The sequence below is a fragment of the Poecilia reticulata genome, chromosome 4, assembly GCF_904066995.2.
Source record: "Poecilia reticulata chromosome 4, P_reticulata-male-v2, whole genome shotgun sequence".
Lineage (NCBI taxonomy): Eukaryota > Metazoa > Chordata > Actinopteri > Cyprinodontiformes > Poeciliidae > Poecilia > Poecilia reticulata.
This window is the reverse complement of record NC_088833.1, coordinates 3,821,262-3,840,482: the sequence shown is the minus strand read 5'-3', so window position 1 is coordinate 3,840,482 and position 19,221 is coordinate 3,821,262. Positions and strand designations below refer to the sequence as shown.

Below are 19,221 nucleotides of genomic sequence, written 5' to 3'. Positions count from 1 at the left end.
TGCTAATAATATTCAGATTATTTTACTTATAACATGGAAAATTTTATTTTTATAAGTAAAATAATCTGCCAATGAAATTAGTAATTTTTCTTCAATATTAAATTAACTTAATACAAGCTTTTATTCGTCTTGCTGAAAAGTTACTTATAAGTGAGTTGTCTTATTTCAAGTGAACTAAGATATTTACACTAAAAACTAAACAGAAATCACTTAATATTTTGTGTGTTTTCAGTGTATGTATGTTTTATTTTAGCTGAATTCTATTTTAAAACAAAGTGTATATTTAAATTACAAAACAGACAACAGGAGACATAATCGATGCTGATTATATGTTTAATAACTGAAAGATATTTCAGTTTTTCACATTTAAAACATGAATTCATCCTAACAGTCTGAAACAGCGCACTGAAAAATGACTGGATGTCAAAAATCTGTATCTGCTGCTTCAACGCCAGGAGGCTTCCTGCTTGGGCTGAGGCGACTAAAAAAAAAAACACATTTACAAAAAAATATAAACATTCATTATTGAAAATATTTTAATCAACTTGATTTATTTCGGTTTGATTTTTGCTGGTTGTTTTATTTGGCCATTAAGTTTCTATGTTACATTGTAAACAACTAAACATGAGTCATTTCTTTGTGTTGAATCGTGATAAAAACGTCACGCCTGTTGAAAAAGAAGAGATCATCCAGGAGAAAGGTGCGTTGATCTCCACCAGAAACTCGAGTCTGCTGAGAAATAAAACAAAAGTTGCTCAGAAGTGAAGAAAAGTTTCACATTTTTTGCAGAGAAAATACATAGTTTGTTTATTTCTAGCCAAAAATTAGTCCATGTCATTTAAAAATAAGAAGTAAATCTTCAGAATTAAGGAAGCTCAATTGTGCCATCAGGATCCACAATAAAATACACACAAAAATATATATTTTTTATAATTTTATATCTTTTTAAATCTTACACCACTTTACCAGATTACTAACAAAACAACATTTTAATTGATGTCGGGAAACAAATTTTGCTTAATCTTTAACATCCATCCATCTTCTTTCACCCTTGTCCCTCAGTGGGGTCAGGAGGTGCTGGTTCCTCTCCAGCTAATGTTCTGGGCGAGAGGCGGGGTCACCCTGGACAGGTCACCAGTCTGTCGCAGGGCAACACAGAGACGCACAGGACACACAACCATGCACACACACACACACACCTAGGGGCAATTTAGACAGACCAATTAACCTGACAGTCATGTTTTTGGACTGTGGGAGGAAACCGGAGTACCTGGAGGAAACCCACCATGCACAGGGAGAACATGGAGACTCCATGCAGAAAGACCGGGGCCGGGAATTGAACCCAGAACCTTCGTGCTGCAAGGCAACAGCTCTACCAACTGCACCACTGTGCAGCCCCAATCTTTAACATATTTATTAATTTATTTAAAAATACGCACATATGTTTAAAAAGTATTTATTTTAATTTTGACAATTATAGCACATATAGTTAGTGACAATACAACATTCAGTTTCTCAGAAAAGTAGATTATTACATAAGACAAAAAGAGGAAAAACAGATAAAATCTTTGTTTTATTTTAGGATATGAAATTCCCACAGAATCCAAGTCTAAAGATTTATTTAAAAATGTTTTATGTAATATTCACATTTTCTACAAATTGTATTTTCATAAATAATAATTTTAGTCAGAAAACTGATTGTATTAAATCTGAATCTGTCATAATTTAAATCCTAAATAAATACATCTTATAAAATTTAAAAATCATTAAAATTTGATAATTACATCCTTTGAATTAAATTGAATGTATTTCTCGCTAAATCTATTTACAAGTTTGAAGTTTCCATCCATCCATCCATCCATCCATCCATCCATCCATCCATCCATCCATCCATCCATCCATCCATCCATCCATCCATCCATCCATCCATCCATCCATCCATCCATCCATCCATCCATCCATCCATCCATCCTCTTTACACCCTGGTGGTGCTGGTTCCCATCTCCAGTTTGTCGCAGGGCAACACAGAGACACAGGAAGTTTTCACAACTCTGCAATTAGAAATGAAGCGCGTTTGGCGCCACCTGCTGGCGGGAAGACAAAGCAGCAGCTTAGTTTGACTTTATTTCCGGGGTGTCCAAACTTTCAAGTTAAAATGACTAAAAAATTAATAAAAGAAACAAAATACTGATTTTTTTTCTAATTTAATTACTGACGTTACTTAAATGAGAAATTGTATTTTTTTAAATGGATTTAAATTGTAGATTCAAAATGTTAAAAACGGTTTTGAAGGTTCCCCCTATTAAAATTGATATGTATAAAAATAAGTTTATATTTCTAATTCCTCTTTTGAATGTGTAAATATACTTTGCTACTGTTCTTCTTTTGCTTGCTTTAGTTTTAAATTTTCTTTGTTAAGCTAATCTCAATAAAGTAAACTAGAAGTAATAAAACATTTTTGGTCAATTCTGAGAAATAAAAAACAAGAATTAGGTCGCTTTTATTGAAAAATAGACAGCCAAGTTTAATAAATGCATCAAACCCTGCTGGATAAATATTTTCTAAGAAAAAAAGGGGTAAATTTAGTATCTTGAAGTTGTGGGCCACAGAAAAACAGTACGTGGGCCACACATGGCCCCCGAGCCACATTTTGGACACCCCTGCTCGACTTTATACTGCTGATTCACCAGAACCTTAGATGATTGTTTTTGTCATCATTTGTATGAATGGAGAATATTTAAATAACTGAATTGATCATTGATAGGGCTGCACAGTGGCGCAGTTGGTAGAGCTGTTGCCTTGCAGCAAGAAGGTTCTGGGTTCGATTCCCGGCCCCGGTCTTTCTGCATGGAGTCTCCATGTTCTCCCTGTGCATGGTGGGTTTTCTCCAGGTACTCCGGTTTCCTCCCACAGTCCAAAAACATGACTGTCAGGTTTATTGGCCTCTCCAAATTGCCCCTAGGTGTGAGTGTGTGTGTGCATGGTTGTGTGTCTCTGTGTTGCCTGCAACAGCCTGGCGACCTGTCCAGGTGACCCCGCCTCTCGCCCAGAACGTTAGCTGGAGAGGCACCAGCACCTCCTGACCCCACTGAGGGACAAGGATGTAAGAAAATGGATGGTTATTGATTGGATTTTAGTTTAATTCAGTGACGTTATGCCAACTGCTCTTAAACAGAACCTGAAACTTACCAGAGTTAATCAGTCGACGCTTCTTTTTCCTCTGTAAATCACTGGAGGCAAAGAAATGGAAGTGATTATAGACACTTTATATTTTTTATTTATATTTTTCAGAATGCGATTTAAACGTTTTAAAAACTCACCTGTGCCGATGTTGCTTCCCAAACAAGTGACTACAAAGACAGAAACGGAAATATTCACTCCTCTGTGCTGCATTCACACTGAAAGCTACGTAAATGACTTCAGTGGAGTTTCACGCAGGCGGTTGTACCCGAGTAGAGTCTGTGGGGGCAGAACGGGACTCTGCTGCCCCCTGCTGTGAGCGGCGCCGCGACCAGCCGATAAACGTCTCCACACTGGATGTTTTCCACGTCGCAGCTGTTCTCCCCAGGCGAGGCGGTGCAGGTGTAGTTGCCGCTGCTGCCCAGCATCTCCACCGCGGTGCTGCGGCTGCTGGCTGTGCTGCGCCAGTAGACCCGCAGAGAGTTACTGGCCAACGTGTAGAGCTTGATGCCGGACGGGCAGCAGGGGCCTGAAAGAGACGAACTCTGACTGAAAAACATGATTTGTTTTATTAACCGTGATCTTTTCTGCTCCCTTGAACAGGGCAGGTTCATCCTCTGTACAAAACATGCTCATTACATTTGCACACAAAATCATTCTGTTCACTTCTGCCTATTTTGAGCTCCTTCCAGAACGAGCTCTGCCTGGTTGCTAGGTAACGGGGCTGGGCTTGGCCGGGGTTGCTAGGTAACGGTGCAGTGCCCGCAGAATAGTAGCTACATTTTACTCAGTTACATTTACAGAAAGAAGTACTTTTAGGAGTATTTCTACTTTTACTTGGGTAATTTTATTGTGAAGTATTTGTACTCTTGAGTAAAATTTCTGGATTTTCATCCCACTGAATGAAAAACAAACATGTTTTAGCCAAAACCACCACAGACACACACCTGCCGTTTTTATTAAAGTCTTATAATTTCTTATTGAAAGAAACTGATTTGGGAAAATTTTCTTTAGCCTAGTTTTGTTGTTGCTTAAATGAATTATTGTCATTTTCGTCCTTGAAATACCAAAAATCTCCACTTAGCTTTTTAACCCTCCTGTTATGTTCGTTTCTGAGGTATAGCAATAATGTTCGTGGGTCAGTTTGACCCGGGGAGAGTTTTATCATGCAATAGTGTCAGGAACCAAAAAATTCCTCCAAAACATTTCTTTATCTGATTATTAACTCTAATACTAACCATCTCAATCAAAATTTGTGCAATTATGTTTTTTATTTCTCAGAAATTAAGGATTAATGACGACAACTTACTCAATTACTCATTTGGACATAAAAAATGGGATTTACATTTTTTATGTCCACTGAAAAAAACCTAGACACAAAAAAACAATAATTTCCTTGAAAGTGATCTTTGGTAAAAAATTTTTATATTACATTAAATTTTTTTTTCAAAGGGTGATCTTTATAATTGAATTTGAGACACACATACTGTTCCGGGTCAAATTGACCCGCCAATTAAAATCAAGATAAATGAGTCATGCAGAGAGTATTTATGTTTTCCTCCACTTCTACTGAGTGTCACTCAGTGTGGGTGGAGTTTTCCCACGGGAACAGAATAGGTTCCCGTCAAAAGTTGTATGAACACCTGCTTTCTCGCAGTTCATTGTGAAGTAAAGAGAGTAGGGAGAAAGTGGGTTTGTGTGTGTCTGCGTGTGTATGTGTGTGTGTGTGGTGTGTTGTGTTGTGTTTGTGTGTGTGTGGTGAAATAAGGTTCATAGCTGTAAGGAAACAAACAGAATTGGACATTTTTAATCTTTTTTTGCACTTTAACTTGACTGCCGGGTCAAATTGACCCGAACAGTATCGATGTAACAAGTATACGCAGGGGGGGCTGCAAATGTGTAAAATGAATAAATGTTCAATTTATATGTAGAGTTCACCTATTAAGACAAATAGAAAAAGTTTCATGCAATAAAAATATTTGCAACTATTTTTAAAATATTTTTAAACTTTGAAACGGGTCAATTTGACCCGCAACATAACAGGAGGGTTAATTTGGTCTGTCTCTTTATGTAATCTTTAAATACGGAACGATTGATAATTTAATCAGTTATTCAGTATTTGAGTAGACATTTTACCAAATACTTTTTTACTCTTACTTGAGTAATTTCTTGAATGTTTACATTTTATTTTTACTGGAGTACAGCTTTTGCGTACTTTGGGACTCAATAATATGGAGATTTTTGGCAAGAATATCAAACTCTGATTTAAATATTCTCATTGGTGTAGAATAAAACATTGTAAATTCTGATCCAAATCTAAAAGTAAAAATGTTAGAGTAACAATCTTTCCAGCTGCACAGAGGAAATATCTGTTCAAAAGCCAAACAACAGAAATGATCATAAACTGTCTGAAAAAAGAACAAATCAGAATCTTACGTCACGTTTCATGCATGTTTTTACATAAACTGCTTTTTTAAAACAATGAATAATGTTTCATACATTTAGTTTGATTAAAACCCAAGAGACGGACATTAATTCAATCCAAAAATAGTTCAATTTAATATAAAATAACACTTTAAGCTGCACATTCTCAATTTTACGAGTTTTTTGTGTGTAAATAATGTAGCAGAGTTACAATTATAACATCTTTAGTGATGAATAATAAATTCCTGTTTGGATCTGAAGACTTTCTGTGTTGCCTGCCAATCTGTCGCCGTGGAAACGGCCACCTACTGGAGGAGAATCCCCGATAGGTGCAGTTGGTCGCCCGTCCTGTGACGCTGAACGTCTCCACGGTAACGGTGTAGTTCGTCCCGCAGGTGATGCATCCCATGAGGCAGTGGGAGTCCTGGGTGTGGCAGCGGGCGTGGCCGCGCGGCGACGTCAGGGACGCGACGAAGGACTGCGCCGCCTTGGCGTGAGACCACGACACGTTGGACATGGCCTGAGTCACCTGGGCCACGGTCAGGTTCACCGGGCAGCAGGGGTCTGCAGCACAGGCAGCACATATATCCAGTTAGTTAGAAAAGAAAAACCATGTTTTTATTTAAAAACTTTAAATTATTATTGCATCGATGACATTTATGATGTTTGTTTCAGGTTTAGTTTCTAGTTCACTTGAAATAAGACAAAACTAACTTACAAGCAACACAAGAGCTTATTTACTTATTTTAAGCAATAATTCCTTTATATTGATGAAAACGTAACGGATCCACTGGCAGATTATTTCACTTATTTTATGGGAAAAATGTTTGGTTACAAGTTAAGTTATCTGCCAGTGGAAATGGGACTTTTTCATAAATGATTTACCTAAAACAAGCATCTTATTTCTTGCTTAAAAATATTTGTAATTTAATTTTGTCTTAGTTTACTACAACTGATAAAAACAAACTAAAACTGAACAATATTTAACTAATAAAACTGGCAAATACTCTCTATAAACTACAATTAACTGAATTAGACAAACAAAAAGTCACAATGGAATAAAACAAAAATATAATGAAAAACCCAAAACTATTAACACCTTGCTCGTTAAGATGTTTCAAATGTGCAGAAATTATTTTCCTTCTGGATATGACAATTTCCTGGTAGTATTATGTATAAAGATATTTAGTGTTACATTTTATAAAAACCAGACAGTGCCTTTCAAAACAGAACCTGGTGAGCATTTTTGAAACGTTGGATTCGCACGAAATGGTTAAATCACCAACAAAACCAGCTTTTCCAGGCCTTTTCCTCATCTTCTCACCTGTCTCCAGGAAGGTGGAGAAGCTGGGTAAGCTCCGCCCAGCGCCGCCGGTTGCCGTGACGCTGAACTCGTAGCTCGAGCCGCAGGGGAGTTGGGTGATGTCGCAGCCGTTTCCGCTGGTGGTGCAGGTTCGTCCGCCGTTTTGCACGTATTCACCGTGACTCTCTGCGCTCACGGTGTAATTCGCAGCCCTGTTGTTTGGTTTCCAGCTGACGCTGACAACGGAGGAGTTCTTTGGATCCAGAACCAGGTCTGTAGGCATGCAGGGAGCTGGAGGGGAAGAGAGGAAACGGAGAAACACACAAACAAAAAGATGCAAAAGTATTTTTATCTTGTTGTTGTTGTGCCAGATTATAGTGATAAAAAAACAAATTCTTCTCTAAGTTCTTAAAATTAAATAACACTGAACATTTTTCACATTGATCATTCCAGACAGGATTTCAAAATGGTTTTTGTGATTATTTGCAATCAAAATAACAGATTTGCTGGTGCTAATTTAGAAAGATTTGCAAGGAATTTTGCTATATTTGCTCTTATGTATGAAGGTAAATGTGACTTTTTGTAACTTTCCACATATCAAGTCAGACTGAGGCACAAAAACTAAAACACTGCCACCTGCAGGTGGGAGTTAACATGACTAACTCAATATTTTTGAGAAAAATTTACAATGAACTCAAATAAATTAGCACAAAAAAAATGAAAACATCTGTTAACTTTGTGTGAATTTTTGCGATTGTGTCAAATATTTAGATAAATATTCAAGTTAGCTTGCTAAATATGTAGCTATAAGCTAAACACACAACTTCAAACTAAACCATTATTTAGCAAGACAAATATTTAGCTCATAACTAAATATTTAGTTTGCATAGGTATTTAATAGGTATTTAATTTTATTTATTTATATTTAGTGGCTAAATATGAATATATAAATTGGTAAAAAATTTAGCTTGGTAAATATTTAGCATAGAGTTAAGTATTTAGCTTCAAACTAAATATTTAGTTAGCTAGTCAAATATTTAGCTCAAAACTAAATATTTTGTTAAATATTTCATTTAAACAGGCTAATATAAATATTTAGTGTATTAAATAAGTTAGCAAGCCAAATATTTAGCTCCAAGTTTAATATTTAGTTAGCAAAACATTTAACTGAAGCATACTAGATATTTAATACATTAAATATTTAAGTTAAGGGGCTAAATATTTTGCTTCAAACTAAATATTTAGCTTGCTAACTAACTGAAAAACTGGAGGGACTGATTGATGTAATTCGGCAGTGATAAAAACTGCTTCGCTGTGACTGATTAAATAATATCTAAGCACTTAACTGTTACCTTGAAGGCCTCATAAGAAGCTATAGTGAGCCGGTTTTAGGTTTGACACATTTTCTAGAGTCTTAAAAACAATTTCTAGAAGTCTCCAAATGGCATAAATACAATTAGGATTTTTCAGGAAATAAAAGAAATTGTCAGATAAGCATTTGGCTGTAAACGGAAAGCAAAAGTAAGACAAGCAAAACGTTATTATGAAAAGCAGCAGGTAAGACCTTACCTGTGTCTTTGGTGTGGGATTTACAGGCATGGTTGCACCCGCTGATTTCACTACAAGGCGTTATCGATACGGTGTAGGAGCTGTCGCAGCTGAGGTCGGAGAGGGCGCACACCGGAGCCGTGTCGTTACAGAGGACGACCTCCGAGTTGTCGGCCGCCCGGGTCTGGTACAGCTCTGCTCCCCGCGACGCGGTCCAGGTGATCTCCAGCGTGTCGGCGCTCACAGCAGAGACAGAGACGCTTTCTGGACAGCAGGGGGCTGAAGCACACAGATTAACGATTCTAAACATGAATACATGATGTCATTTAGACGCACAATGTCAAAAAACTAACAACAATATTAGCCAGACAGAAAAAAATGTGGGTTCATTTATTGAAGTTATGTTTTAACCATTTTATTAATTCATTTGTAAGTTAAGAATTTCAAATTAAATATTTTATTAGCAAGCTAAATTACAACTTAATATTTAGTTTCTAAACCAAATATTAAGTTAGCTAACTTAAATGGAATTAGAAAGCAAATTATTAGCTCCAAACTAAATATTTAATATATAAACTAGACATTTAGTTTATAGACAAAATATTTAGTTCAGAAACTAAATATTTAGTTAACAAGCTGAATATTTAGCTCCAAATTAAATATTTAGTTTGTAAACTAAATAGCTAACTAAATTTAATTAGCAAGCCAAATATTTAGCTTAAAACTAATTATGTAAACCATCCATCCATCCATCCATTTTCTTCCGCTTATCCGGGGTCGGGTCGCGGGGGCAGCAGCTTCAGAAGGGAGGCCCAGACTTCCCTCTCCCCAGCCACTTCTTCCAGCTCCTCCGGGGGAATCCCAAGGCGTTCCCAGGCCAGCCGAGAGACGTAATCCCTCCAGCGTGTCCTGGGTCTTCCCCGAGGCCTCCTCCCGGTGGGACGTGCCCGGAACACCTCACCAGGGAGGCGTCCAGGAGGCATCCTTACCAGATGCCCGAGCCTCAACTGGCTCCTCTCGACGTGGAGGAGCAGCGGCTCTACTCTGAGTCCCTCCCGGATGACCGAGCTTCTCTCTCTAAGGGAGAGCCCAGCCACCCTGCGGAGGAAACCCATTTCGGCCGCTTGTACCCGTGATCTCGTTCTTTCGGTCATGACCCAAAGCTCATGACCATAGATGAGGGTGGGAACGTAGATCGACCGGTAAATCGAGAGCTTCGCTTTTTGGCTCAGCTCTCTCTTCACCACGACGGACCGGTACAGCGCCCGCTTCACGGTAGACGCTGCCCCAATCCGCCTGTCGATCTCCCGTTCCCTTCTTCCCTCATTCGTGAACAAGATCCCCAGATACTTAAACTCCTCCACTTGAGGCAGGACGATCCCCCTGACCCGGAGAAGGCACTCTACCCTTTTCCGGCTCAAGACCATGGCCTCGGATTTGGAGGCACTGAGCCTCATCCCGGCCGCTTCACACTCGGCTGCGAACCGCTCCAGTGAGAGCTGCAGATCACGTTCCGATGAAGCCAACAGGACCACATCATCCGCAAAAAGCAGAGATGCGATCCTAAGGCCACCAAAACGGATCCCCTCAACACCTCGGCTGCGCCTAGAAATTCTGTCCATAAAAGTAATGAACAGAATCGGTGACAAAGGGCAGCCTTGGCGGAGTCCAACTCCCACCGGAAACGAGTCCGACTTACTGCCGGCAATGCGGACCAGACTCTGACACCGGTCATACAGGGACCTGACAGCCCGTATCAAAGGGCCCGGTACCCCATACTCCCGGAGTACCCCCCACAGGGCCCCCGAGGGACACGGTCGAACGCCTTCTCCAAGTCCACAAAACACATGTAGACTGGTTGGGCGAACTCCCATGCACCCTCCAGGACCCTGCTGAGGGTGTAGAGCTGGTCCAGTGTTCCACGACCAGGACGAAAACCACACTGCTCTTCCTGAATCCGAGGTTCGACTATCCGACGGACCCTCCTCTCCAGGACCCCTGAATAGACCTTACCAGGGAGGCTTAAGAGTGTGATCCCCCTGTAATTGGAGCACACCCTCCGGTCCCCCTTTTTAAACAGGGGGACCACCACCCCAGTCTGCCAGTCCAGGGGAACTGCCCCCGATGTCCATGCGATATTGCAGAGTCGCGTTAGCCAACACAACCCCGCAACATCCAGAGCCTTAAGGAACTCCGGGCGGATCTCATCCACCCCCGGGGCCCTGCCACCGAGGAGCTTTTTGACCACCTCGGCGACCTCGTCCCCAGAGATTGGAGAGCCCAGCCCAGAGTCCCCATGCTCAGCTTCCTCAACAGAAGGCATGTTGGTGGGATTGAGGAGGTCTTCGAAGTATTCCACCCACCGGCCCACAACGTCCCGAGTTGAGGTCAGCAGCGCACCATCCCCACTATAAACAGTGTTGGTGCTGCACTGCTTCCCCCTCCTGAGACGCCGGATGGTGGACCAGAATCGCCTCGAAGCCGTACGGAAGTCTGTCTCCATGGCCTCTCCAAACTCCTCCCACGCCCGAGTTTTTGCCTCAGCGACAACCCGAGCCGCATGCCGTTTCGCCCGCCGGTACCTATCAGCTGCTTCTGGAGTCCCACAGGCCAAAAAGGCCCGGTAGGACTCCTTCTTCAGCTTGACAGCATCCCTCACCGAAGGTGTCCACCAACGGGTTCGAGGGTTGCCGCCACGACAGGCACCAACGACCTTGCGGCCGCAGCTCCGATAGGCCGCCTCGGCAATGGAGGTACGGAACATGGTCCACTCAGACTCAATGTCCCCCACCTCCCCCGGAACGTGTTCGAAGTTCTGCCGGAGATGAGAGTTGAAGCTCCGTCTCACAGGGGACTCCGCCAGACGTTCCCAGCAGACCCTCACTACACGTTTGGGCCTGCCAGGTCTGACCGGCTTCCTCCCCCACCACCGGAGCCAACTCGTCACCAGGTAGTGGTCAGTGGACAGCTCCGCACCTCTCTTCACCCGAGTGTCCAAGACATACGGCCGCAAATCCGATGAGACGATGACAAAGTCAATCATCGAACTGCGGCCTAGGGCGTCCTGGTGCCAAGTGCACATATGGACGCCCTTATGCCTGAACATGGTGTTCGTGATGGACAATCCGTGACGAGCACAGAAGTCCAACAACAGAACACCGCTTGGGTTCAGATCGGGGGGGCCGTTCCTCCCAACCACGCCTCTCCAGGTCTCACTGTCATTGCCCACGTGAGCGTTGAAGTCTCCCAGTAGAACAAGGGAGTCCCCAGGAGGGGCACTCTCCAGTACCCCCTCTAAGGACTCCAAGAAGGGTGGGTAATCTGAACTGCCGTTCGGCCCGTAAGCACAAACAACAGTCAGAACCCGTCCCCCACCCGTAGGCGGAGGGAGGCCACCCTCTCGTTCACCGGGGTGAACCCCAACGTACAGGCGCCCAAATGGGGGGCAACAAGTATGCCCACTCCAGCCCGGCGCCTCTCACCGTGGGCAACTCCAGAGTGGAAGTACGTCCAGCCCCTCTCAAGGAGACTGGTTCCAGAACCAGAGCCATGCGTCGAGGTGAGGCCGACTATTTCTAGCCGGAACCTCTCAGCCTCGCACACTAGCTCCGGCTCCTTCCCCACCAGAGAGGTGACGTTCCACGTCCCGAGAGCCAGCTTCTGCAGCCGAGGATCAGACCGCCAGGGTCCCCTCCCTTGGCTACCGCCCATAGCACAATGCACCCGACCCCTTTGGCCCCTCGGACAGGTGGTGAGCCCATCGGAAGGGGGACCCACGTCTCCTCTTCGGGCTGAGCCCGGCCGGGCTCCGTGGGTAAAAGCCCGGCCACCAGGCGCTCGCCATCGTGCCCCACCTCCAGGCCTGGCTCCAGAGTGGGGCCCCGGTGACCCGCGTCCGGGTGAGGGAAAACGCAGTCCAAAGTTCGTATTCATCATAGGGGTCTTCGGGCTGCACTTTGTCTGGTTCCTCACCTAGGACCTGTTTGCCTTGGGTGACCCTACCAGGGGCATAAAGCCCCAGACAGCATAGCTCCTAGGATCATTGGGACACTCAAACCCCTCCACCACGATAAGGTGGCAGCCCAAGGAGAGGTATGTAAACCATCTATAAGCTAAATATTTAACTTCAAACCAAATATTTTGCTTGCTTAGCTACAAACAAAATAGTTAGCTTCATTCTACTTTTGTTACAAACTAAATATTTAGCTTGTCGCTAAATATTTAACTTAATAAAATTTAATTTGCTATTTAAATATTTCGAATATTTAGTTGGAACTATTATTTAATAATGAATAAATAACATCTTGAAAACATGACCTTTAAAAATGAACCTGCGTTTAGCCTGAACAAGCTAAATGCTAATTGCTAGCCTAATTTCTGTTACTGTTTGATTGTGTAACTATTGGCGCTGCTACTCACCTGTAGTGTAGTTGAGAATCGTCCCTTCAGGACTGCTGCCAGCCAGGTTGTACGCCAACACAGACATCAGGTAGGTGTAGCCACACTGGCACTGATATGTGCAGTTGTTGCTGGTGGAGTTGCAGGTTGCCTCACCACCATCACCTGTTTTGACAAAGGCCTCATAGCCGTCTGCGTAAGGTACCGTGTTCCACGTCAGCGTGCAGTTTCCTTCTGACGACGCCACGAGAGTCAGAGACTCTGGAGGACATGGGACTGTTTACAAAAAATATGAGTTTATTTTTTCAGTTTGTTTCTCAAAATAAAATTACGTAAAAACTGACGGTTTTGTTTTAAACAGACACACAAAAATTTAGCAAGTATTCCTTACAATCTCTTACTTGAGTATTTTCTTGGACGGCACTTTTTATTTTTACTTGAGAAAAAATACGTTGAAGTAGTGCTACTCTTGAGTATGGGTTTTGCTGCTCTATCTCTACCGTCTCTGGCTAGCATAAGGAAATGCTAGCAACTAGCTAACTACTTATGCAGCTAGCAGAAGTAAATTCTAGCTGCTAGCTAATGCTAGATGCTACTTATGCAGCTAGCATTATCATGTGTTTTTGACAGTGAACAATATCATGTTTGTTTTTGATTTATCTTTTTGTATGTCTTTGTTGTACCTTTTTATTATGGACCTTCTATGTGTCTGTAGTAACAATAATGATGATAAATGCTAGCTTTTAGCTAGGATTTACGTTTGCTAGCTGCACATTTCCCTTTATTGACCTATCTGTAACCATCTTCAGTCTTCATGTTTCTACTCACAGGTGATAAAAACCACTGGGCTGGATGGTGGGCTGGGTCCGGCTTCGTTTGAGGCCGTGACGTGGACGGTGTGGACCTCTCCACAGCCCACCGGCGACAGGGTGCAGGAACTGGAGGTGCTGTTACAGTTCAGGTTCTGGTCACTTGTCACATGATAGTCAATGGTTCCATAAACGTCTTGGCTGAGTTCCCAGGACACAGAGAGTCTTGCCACGCTGTTACTCCTCACCACTGACACGCTGACAGAGGTTGGAGTCGGAGGTCCTGGTAAAAAGACAATGCAAGTTGTAAAAATAAAAACAAAAACCAAACCTAACTTTGGGATCCACTTGTAGGAGGATACTGATTGTTTGGATATGCTTTAAAAAAGCTGTTTAAAGCTATTTTTATTATCAAGAAAAATGTCCTGAAGCTTTAAAATAAACTTATTTTCCTATACTTATAAATAAAATGAACTTTTGAAAATAGATTTTTAAAATTTACTCAGGTTATTTTTGTGCATTGAAATTTTTTTAATTTGAAAAAAAGAAGAAATATAAAATAGGCTGTTTCAATAAGCAATTAATCAATTAAAATAAGCTTGATAATTTCCATTCTGATTGATATTTTCTGAATGGAAATTTTGTTTAGGAACTTCATAACCCATTTTATTTACGGCTTCAGTTGTAAATATTTTATATTCATTATTTTTAATTGTGTTTTGGATATTTAGAATACCTGCCACATTGATCTTTAAGAGGGTGAACTTGCATTATTACGTGATTATCACTATAACACTTGATAACATTGTCAAAACAACAATATTATCACTTACGGTGATGCTAGGGAAATTTATCGTTACCGTGACAAACATATTGTTTGAAGTAAATAGAACATTTTTACATGCCAACAGACATAAATATGTGATTTAATTGATGAGTTAAAGCGCCCAATTTAAAACGGATTTAACGTAATAAAGACATAAAGAATAAAACTATTTCTGTGTTTCCTTACGTGTGGTTTGGTTGACGTACAAACTTGCCTCTCCCTCTCGGCCTTCCGGGTCCCAAGCTAAACTCCTGATGACATACAGGGATCCAGCATCCAGGCCAGGAACGGTCAGCTGGGTGTTGGTCGTGTTGTACTTCTCCCGAGTGTTTGAGCCGAACTTGTACATAAACACGGTGTAACGGACCGCGTCAGAAACAGGAGGCCAAGTCACAATGATGCTGTCGTTACTGGGAGAGGAGGTGGAGAGCTGGGGAGGTGGCAACACTGAGGAGAAGAAATGGCTGAAATTAATGCCTTTAAACTTTAGCTGCGTTTCCATTACAAGTGTTAGCAAAACTTTAATATTCCGCTAATGTGAAAAGAACGAAGCAATTTTGTAATTGTGTTGTTTCCGTTAAATAAGAAACGCAATTAAAGTCACACATGAATAAGTTTGTTCACGCAATAAGTCGTTAAAAAAAACCAACATGCTGCGTCATAATCCTCCTCTACTTCCTGTCGTCTTCTTCTTCGTGGGTTGCGGTGGTGCAACAGCCGGTGGTTGATCACGTGATGACGCGAAATAAAAAATTTTTGATACGGTCGAATAGCCACCTAATCCTAGCGCCAAAATGCCTTTAGTAAAAAAACGTGAAGTTTTATCAGAATCGCTATGTTGCCTCGGAGCAAATATATTTTTGACATTTTCGGATGTTACTACTATCAGAAAAGACAAAGAAGACGACAGGAAGTGGTAGGGAGATGATGGCACTGCATTGTTTTTAATGACAATAACAGGAACAAAATTATTGATGTGGATTTACTTGCGTTTGATATTTAATGGAAACAACACAACTGCGACACTCTTTGTTTTTTATGACACGAGCTGAATATCAACAAAGTTTTGCGCACATTTGTAGTGGAAAACCAACTACTGACCCGGCTTTTCTACCTCGAAATTCTTCAAATCATCTCAAGTAGATAGAAGTTTGAAATTTGGACGTTTTAAGAATCTTGATATAAATAAAAAATAAACTATTATTGAAGTCGTTTTGCTTTTGTTGTGAGTATCACAACAAAAAAGTAGTTTCTTTCTTTGTGCAAGAACAATAAAATAAGTCTAAGATGATTTCCTTTGGGGTAGAAACACAAATAAGTTGTTGAAGCTGTGTAATGTGTTTTCATAAATGAGGTCAGATACAGAGTTGCCGATGATATCGGAGAAGGTGCCAGAGGGATGCTGACACATTTCCAGGGTAAAATGACAAAATGGCAGCTCAAGTGACGTCTTCAGGGCAAATTGGACCGATTGGAGACAGCTCCGGATTTTCCTGGTACATCTCAAACTCTTCGACTAACCTTAGGCTAAAATTGTTCTTTTCATTTGCATCATGTTTCTAACAATAACCATAACAAAACTGTAGTAAAGAAGGTCCTACGTGTTTTTGCGGCTACAGGAGACGATGGCTGGCTCCGGCCGGCATCGTTCACAGCCATGACGCTGAGCTGGTACTCGGTGTACGGGTCGAGATTCTGGATCTCAGCCGGGGAGGAGGAGGCCGAATCCTCTCTGAAGAAGCCATTAGTGTTTTCAACCCGAATGACGTAAGAGGTCGCCCCCGTCTTTGGGTTGAAGTCCACCATTAAGGTCCTGCTGTCCTTTGGCTTCACGGTACTGATGGGATCCATCATATCAGGCGCTGAAACATAGACGCAGAGTGTGAGCTGACGGTGTTTTTTTTTTATTACTAAATTAATATAAAAATATAAAAAACAGTATGACATTTGTAGACTATTAACTGGGGTAGCTTATCTAATGATTCCTCCATCAAATGTGTTTAAGCTTCCTTGAATAGGTTAGGAAAAGTTTGCGAGCTACACAAAACATGTTCATTATGTTCTTATATGAGATTTGCCCATTTTGATCACTTTCCAAAATGAGCTCTGCCTTGGTTGCTAGGTAACGGGGCTGGCGGGGGTTGCTAGGTAACGGAAAAAAGCCAGTGGAACGTCAGTTAACAGCTAATTTTAAGAAAACTTAATTTATTATCAAAAATCGGCTGGGTGTTTCTTAAGCACTTGGGTTGTTTTTAGAAACTAGAAACCCAAATGGAAGTTAAAAAAAAATTTACAAAAATGAATTTTGCAATAACAGATAATAGCTCATTGATGATAAGTCAGTTGAAATATCTTTTTACAGACAGAAATCCTCCAAAACAATCTTTTTTTTCTAATGTAAAACATTGGCTATTATAAATCAAAACATTTAGGACCTGCTATAAAATCATCTCATCTTAGATAATGAGAAATTAGTCTGGTCACCTCCTCAGACTTTTACTTGAGTAAAAATATGTTATGGTAGCTACTCTGACTTCAGTTTTTGGGTATGAAGGTTATGAACCTTGTTGTAAGTTTCAGATATATTCCCTGAGTCACATTCACACTTTTTAAACAATTATTTCCGCACACTTTGCTGAAAATTGACTAAATTTTGCTCACCTGTGGATGTTTTGGTTGATGCAGAGCTCAGTACAGTCTGGTTTGCACTCAATGCTTCAACAGTGAAGGTGTAGGCTACACCTTGGGACAGGGAACTGATGGAGCCCATCACCGTATTTGGACCAAACATGACGAAAGCGATGGGATCGTTGGGTGAGCTTGACAGGGCAGCAGATACTTTGTATGAAGCGGCACCGGAATAACTGCTCCATCTGAGAATCACGGTCTTGGATGTGGTGGAGAACACAGACACCTGGATGCCTGATGGGAAAAATAACACACATTATTTTGTGTTTGAATGCTGTGATAAAAAAAAATGCATTATTATCCTGATTGGACAACAAACAGTACCTGATTGTGCTGCAGCCTGCAAATTTATAGGAGGAAAAAAATGCCATTAATATTTTGTGCATAGATGGATAATAATTAGTTTATAGATATGTTATTAATTAATCTATAAACACCAGCAGTGGGTAGAGTACCCAAAAATTAAAGTAAGAAAAAACTCAAGAGTTGCTCTACTTGAATTTTTTTTTTTTCATAATTTTGATATTTTACAGAGAAAAATTATAATAATTCATATCAGTAACAAAAAAATAACAAAATCAGGCAAAATAATTTTTTTACAAATCAATATTAAAGTTGTGAAACTAACAAAAACTGCAGGTGTGTGTCTGTGTCTGGTAAATCTTTGATTAAAATAATTGTTTTTCATTCAGTCAGTAAAGAATACAAACATTATACTCAAGTAAAAGTAGCCTTACTTCATAATAAAATTATTCAAGCAAAAATAAAAAGTAAAAATACACATAAAAGTATTTTTTTTCAAAAAGTTACTCAAGTAAATGTAATTGAGTAAATCTATCTAGCTATTACCCAACTCTGCTAAACAATTAATAATTAATAACTGTTTATTATGCATTAATTCAAGGTGACAAGGCTACAAAATTAAGTTCACAAATGCTTATTCTGTTTATAAGGTGTAGTGTAACAACTCTGGATTAAATAAATAGGTTAAGAGACTTGGTTCTCTATTTGACTAGAAACTTATATTTTGTCTCTTTCTCACCCTTAATTAATGTAAAATAAAAAATTATTAATGATTTAGAAAGAGTTTAGGGATAAATAAATAACATATTGATTAGCCATCCATAAGTAAACTCTTATTGTAAAGTGGTAACAAAAGGAGTCTGTAGCTAATTAATAAAATTGGTTCACATTACCTGTGAATATATGTTCAGAAAGACCAAAAACACCAGCCACTTCATAGCGCCCATTCTTTATTTGTTTCTTGAAGCTCTTCCTTTTCACCTTATGCCTCTTTTTGATTCATCCACATTCCTCTCTGATATCTTCAACTGTTCCTTAAAATATAGTGTTTCTTCTTATTAATACGTCTGGATTCAGCTCCTCCCTCTTTGAGGCAAAGGTCCAATCACAACAAAGTACAGTGGCCCCGCCTGCTAGGGGTTGCTAGGTGATGGTCTGGGCTGGGGTTGCTAAGTAACGGCGGGTGCCCGTTCAGTTACGCTGGGTTTAAAGGACAGTCGTCAGTTGTGACTTTTATGTACACTGCAGAAAGAAAGTAACTTTTCAGCGAAATGTCTGAGCCCTCTACGTTATAAGTGAAATGTATTCACTTACAATGTTTAAAGAAGATAGATTTCATTGCAGCTTAAAGTGCCATTATTATATATTTACTATAAAACAAAGTAAAAAAAAAAAAAAAATCAAAACACTGCATGGTGAAACGTTATTTGCTTTGCTAGTTGCAAATTGATTTGCAAATAATTTAGGCATACTTTTTGAAGAAAACATTTATTTTCTATAATTGCTTACAATTATTTTCTTATGCTTACGATTATGCATAAGGAATTATTGGAATATATTGGGCTTATTATATTATGTAAATAAATATATGACTGTATAATATAAATAATTATTGTTGTTAATATTCTTGTTTTTATTTCTTAAATCCTTTCATTTTAGAATCTTCAATTTATTCTTTAAAATTTTATATTTTAGAAAATACCTTTATTAGTGTTAGTAATAGTTTTCTTATCAGTATTTTC

The 19,221-nt window shown here is 40.3% G+C and overlaps 1 protein-coding gene across 2 annotated transcripts; it reads right to left on the bottom strand.

Moving 5' to 3' along the window:
* Positions 1 to 315: 315 nt before the first annotated feature.
* Positions 316 to 18,817, bottom strand: LOC103463103 (fibronectin type III domain-containing protein 7-like). 2 transcript variants are annotated; one of them, XM_008406274.3, is made up of 14 exons: positions 18,373 to 18,817; positions 17,501 to 17,516; positions 17,150 to 17,410; positions 16,090 to 16,350; positions 14,675 to 14,935; positions 13,682 to 13,945; positions 12,875 to 13,129; positions 8,477 to 8,734; positions 6,929 to 7,198; positions 5,914 to 6,168; positions 3,449 to 3,709; positions 3,321 to 3,350; positions 3,190 to 3,230; positions 316 to 732 (listed from the first exon to the last, which is right to left on the bottom strand). In XM_008406274.3, exons 1-13 carry the CDS (start codon positions 18,424 to 18,426, stop codon positions 3,199 to 3,201), a joined length of 2,478 nt encoding a protein of 825 aa, XP_008404496.2. In that variant the 5' UTR covers positions 18,427 to 18,817; the 3' UTR covers positions 316 to 732; positions 3,190 to 3,198. The 2 variants fall into 2 exon arrangements, with proteins under 2 accessions (XP_008404496.2, XP_008404495.2); XM_008406273.3 differs by having other exon boundaries at positions 316 to 729.
* Between the last annotated feature and the right edge of the window lie 404 nt (positions 18,818 to 19,221).